Source organism: Austrofundulus limnaeus, unplaced genomic scaffold, assembly GCF_001266775.1.
Source record: "Austrofundulus limnaeus strain Quisiro unplaced genomic scaffold, Austrofundulus_limnaeus-1.0 Scaffold63, whole genome shotgun sequence".
Taxonomy (NCBI): Eukaryota; Metazoa; Chordata; class Actinopteri; order Cyprinodontiformes; family Rivulidae; genus Austrofundulus; species Austrofundulus limnaeus.
Window position 1 is genome coordinate 2270488 of NW_013952465.1, and position 4794 is coordinate 2275281.

Consider the following 4794-nt stretch of genomic DNA (forward strand, 5'->3'; position numbering starts at 1 on the left):
ATTTGTAACAGATCACCTACATTAAATTTACAGATAGCAGTTAAATTCCCATTAAGTATGTTACAATTTTATAAGATTACAATTCAGTCAAAGCAAAGACAGTTAATATATCCCATTTAGTACATGTATTTAGTATATGTATTTAGTATATGTATAATATGTCTACAGTCAAAAGTTACATAGCGTTCAGTGCTCCTCCTGACCTGTAACATTCTGTTCTAAATCAGGGATGACGAAAGGCCTTGGGATGTTGCTGAGCTGCTTCAGGGGCCTGAAATGCTGGGGTAAATTGCATCAGCCAGGTSGTGTTGGGAGATTGACAACAAGACCGACCAATCAAAAAAATTAGGCCATGACTCGACCAATCATGTTCAAAAGTAGACYCACGTCAACAATCACCATTGGACCAATCGCACAGTGAGTTTGATTTTTAAATCCCGCCTTTTTCGGCGCACCAACTTTTGATTGGGTAAACCGCAACTGCGGGCAAGCCAGCTTTCACGTGATTAGTCAAATTTGCGAACAGAGTCCCGCCTTCCCGCTCTGTACTCTATAAATGCCCGGGCGACTGTTCGCCATGTTATCGAGGAAACACGTCGCAGCAGTGTAGGTCGTTTTAACCTGCAACAAGAAACCACGACGTGTCTTAAACGGTAACATCTTAGAAACCTCGATCTTAGTCATTAATACTAACTCGATACCACCTCGGCCGGCAAAGCAGCTAGCTTAAACGGTTTTTCCTTTTTTTTTTTTTTCCCCCCGTCGACTCGCAGCAGGCCGAAGCGGCTGCCATGATGGTTTTTTAAAGCATAATGCGGCACCACTAATGCAATGGCAATGCATAGGCAAACCCCACTGCGAGACTCCATCCTCGCAACTGCTAAGCAGTTGGGCTCGGGTACCGTCCGCGGTATACCAGCGAGCCAGCCGGTACCGCTCCTCCTGGATCGGAGGAAGCTAACTAGCTAAGCACCTCGGCTAGCAGAAGGACGACCGAGACTAAATTCTGGTTCCATCAATTTCATCTTGAACGTCAAACTCCGATATATAAAAAATGAAGCCTCAAGACCTCATCTCCGGGAAGAGCAGCCTGTGGATCTTCGGGTACGGGTCTCTGGTGTGGAAGCCGGACTTCAAGTACAAGAGGAGCCAGGTCGGTTTCATCAAAGGCTATAAGAGACGTTTCTGGCACGGAGACAACTTCCACCGCGGAAGTGATGAGTTGGTAAGAATATAATTACATCTGTAAAGTGTTGGAATATTTAAAAGTTTAGTTTTTGTAATTGACATGACGTGACTTCTTTTTTTTTCCTCTTCAGCCCGGAAGAGTGGTGACGCTGATTGAAGACGATGACGTAAGTGGAAACTCCGCTCCTTTTATTGGCTAACACACAAACTGCTGGGAGTTGCCTGTAACATTTTTCTTCCATAAATAACCTGTTTACTCTCTCCTCCTTTTTTAGGCTAGCACTTGGGGCGTGGCGTTCGAGGTGTCGGGCTCCCAGGTGGAGGAGTCCCTCAGATACCTCAACGTGCGCGAGACGGTTCGCGGCGGCTACGTCACCAAGACGGTGGATTTCTTTCCGGACGGGGAAGGCGGGTCGCCCGTGCCGGCGCTGGTGTACATCGCCACCTCTGACAACGCCCTGTACCTGGGACCGGCCAGCCCCGAGGAGATCGGCGCCCAGATCGCTGTGTGCCGGGGGAAGACCGGCCACAACCTGGAGTACCTGCTCCGGCTGGCGGAGTTCATGAGGAGCAGCTGCCCAGACGTGGAAGACCACCACCTGTTCTCCATCGAGGCGGTGGCGCTGAACGTGGTGTCTTATCTAATGGCAGCTCAGTAGCTCGTACCCTTTGTTTTCACTTGCTTGTGAACCAGTTGAGGCTTTACCTGCCATACCAGTCTGTTCTCCAGGTTCACACAGCCATCGTGTGTTTTTTAGATCTAAAATGCCACTAAAGTGGTGAAAGGGAAGCATTGAATCTGTTACATTACCACATGTGCAATCATGTAAACCTTGTATTTGCTCAGCTCTGCCGTCCTGTTTAAGTGTAAAACTTGTAGACTTRTAATGCACTGGATGGCTGCTGAGATAAAAACAAAACACTACCATCCAGTTAAAATCAAAATGCAAATAAAAAGATGAAACAAATACGAGTCTTTGTGCTTTTAATTATAAAGGAAGGTGGTGGAGAATGTTGAGCTAACAAATAATTTATCTTAATTCTGCTAAAAAGCTAGATGTAAGAGCATAGCCCAACTAATATATCTACGTTTCTGGCAAAAATGCAGTGATGCTAAAAAAAAAACCTGGAGCACGTTTGCTGAACAGAGCAGGAAAGAGRCTGAAATGATCCCAACAGGGAGTTTAGCTGGAAAAGAGCTCAAATTAGCTGAGAAACAGTTGAAGTTTGCAGAAAAATTCAAAATGTTGGGGGGGGGGAAAAACGAAATTGGCAAAATAAAAGCAAAAATTAGCACAAAGTATTAAAGCAAAAGTGCAGTAAAGGGACTATTTTGAAGAATTTTAAGCTGAGGAGCCCAAAGTGGGGCCCGCGGGCCAAATTTGGCTCAGCAACAGTTGCCAAAGTTACAAGGTTGTATGTAGAAGCAGTATTTCCATTGGTCAAATGACTATATAAAAGGGCTGTAGTGAAGGTAGTTTTCAGTCATGTAATGACATATCTTTTATTAGGATTAAACATGAAATAAGAAATATTTAGATCAGATTTAACCCCACATAGATTTGCTCACTTTATAATACCACAAAAACTCATTTTATCAATTTATGTCCCATGAGCCTTTGCTACTTGAGCAGACTTTCTCCAAGTGCACAGACTAAAACAAAAGAGGCCCATTGCACAGCTTAATGGTTAAAAATAAAGGACTTTACTTTTAAAAAGTATTTGTGTTTCTTGTATTATATTACTGCATTTGGCCCGCAGCCATGGATAGATTTTCATTTTGGCCCTCTCGGAGAAAATGTTTGGGCAGCCGTGGTTTTAAGGATGCTGAAAACGATAACCGTTTTCAGTTAGGAAAAACATCTGAAAAAGCTAAATAAGTATAACATGCTGAAATATCTGAATCCATGGTGGATGATTTTAGTGAGCATTGCTTGTGATTATATGTGAGCCATCACATCGAAACGAGGATTAAGTCCAAAAGTGGTGTATGGAGAAATAGGCAAATATAGTGTTTTGACTAAAATGTGAACAAAAATTGCGTTTTGTCAAAGTATAATGAATAAAAGCCTTATCAATGTATCTGTTAAATGAACTGTCTGAAATATAATCATAAAACTAAATTTTGAAGCACTTTTTTGAGCATTAGCAACAAAAAAACTGATTTTGTGGAAAAACACCTTAAAGTTTTGGGATTTTCCCTGTGAGCTAGCAAAGTTTTATTTCTTTTTAGCTGGGAAATCTCAATAATCACATATTGTTTGAGGTTTCCTCTTCATAATGACATCAACAATTCCTCATTAAAATGACATAAAATTAGGATTCAGACCAAATATTTATGTATTATTGTAACCAACAAGACAAACTAAGTCATCTATATGGATTTTATGATATCAGAATGATCCAGGTGTCAAAATGTAGCTTTTAAAGCCAAGAATCTGAAAATGTAATTAGGTCATTTTGACCAAATTAATCCTCATTTCGATATGATGGCTCACATAGTAGAACGCATTACACCTTTGAAACCATGTGTCAAACTCAAGGCCTGTGGGCCAAATCTGGCCCCTGTTGACCTTTCATCCGGCCCCAAAGGCAACACACTTTCAAGTTGAAATAGTTTTATGGTTTCTCTTTTTGTCGCTGAATTTACTGCATTCTTATGGCAGCTGGCCAACTTTCAAGCTGTTATAAGAAAGACAGAAATACGTGGTCCAAGAATGAAGGCACTCTGTGGAAAGATCAGCTGAGTTTTATTGCAACAACAGGAACACAGAGAACAACACTGAGCCATCAGACTGTCCCCCTGCTTCTCTGAGGCAGTTGAGGCCTCATATATTGTATACTGTTTAACAAACACTATTATGTCATCTAAATAAAGCAAGATTTCATCCTATGACAATTAAGTGCAAATTTTTGAGTAATATTTGATTTTGTTGTGGACAGAGCCACAGAGAATCTACTTTGTCTTTTTCTGTATCTCTTCTTATTTTAAAGTCAAACAATTAGATTTTTAGTGAGTTTTTTTTTTTTACTGATTTGTTGAATTATAATAAACATATCTGTATTGTATTATAATAAGAACAAAGTTGTTTGATAGAGTAAGGCACAAGAAATTAGTGTTTTTCTTAATCTGTTAGGACAGAGGTTCTCAAACTGGGGTTCCCCCTCCAGGGGTCAATGAGAGGTATCTCAGGGGTCCTTAAAATTTTTCACAAAATTGTTAATTTGATTTTTATTTTTAAAAGTAGACGAAGAACAATGAACTAATAAAACAAACATCATAAACTAAATAAAAATATATATTCCCATGGCATTTAGGGGTTGAAACGACAATTAATTATCTTTTAAAACAGCATGGAGTTTGTGAGGGGTCCCTGGAATTATTATTATTATTATTATTGCCATTTCAAGGGGGTCCCCAGACCCAAAAGTTTTGAGAACCCCTTTGTTAGGATTTTTTAAATGCTACATAAAACAATTTGGAGAAGATACTATTTCTATAACTTTAATTTGTTATATAACATTTCTTTAATAAATATTGACTTAGCCCAAGTTTTGATTTTTGCCGCTCTTGTGTAACTGGGTTTGTCACCCCCCCCCCCCCCC

General features: G+C 40.3%; 1 protein-coding gene across 1 annotated transcript; it reads left to right on the forward strand.

Moving 5' to 3' along the window:
• Positions 1 to 760: 760 nt before the first annotated feature.
• On the forward strand, positions 761 to 2156 carry chac1 (ChaC, cation transport regulator homolog 1 (E. coli); the record flags this gene model as incomplete). Its single annotated transcript, XM_014009945.1, is given in 3 exon segments — positions 761 to 1225; positions 1320 to 1355; positions 1464 to 2156. Coding segments are annotated over 3 exon segments (591 nt in total). The 3' UTR covers positions 1848 to 2156.
• Between the last annotated feature and the right edge of the window lie 2638 nt (positions 2157 to 4794).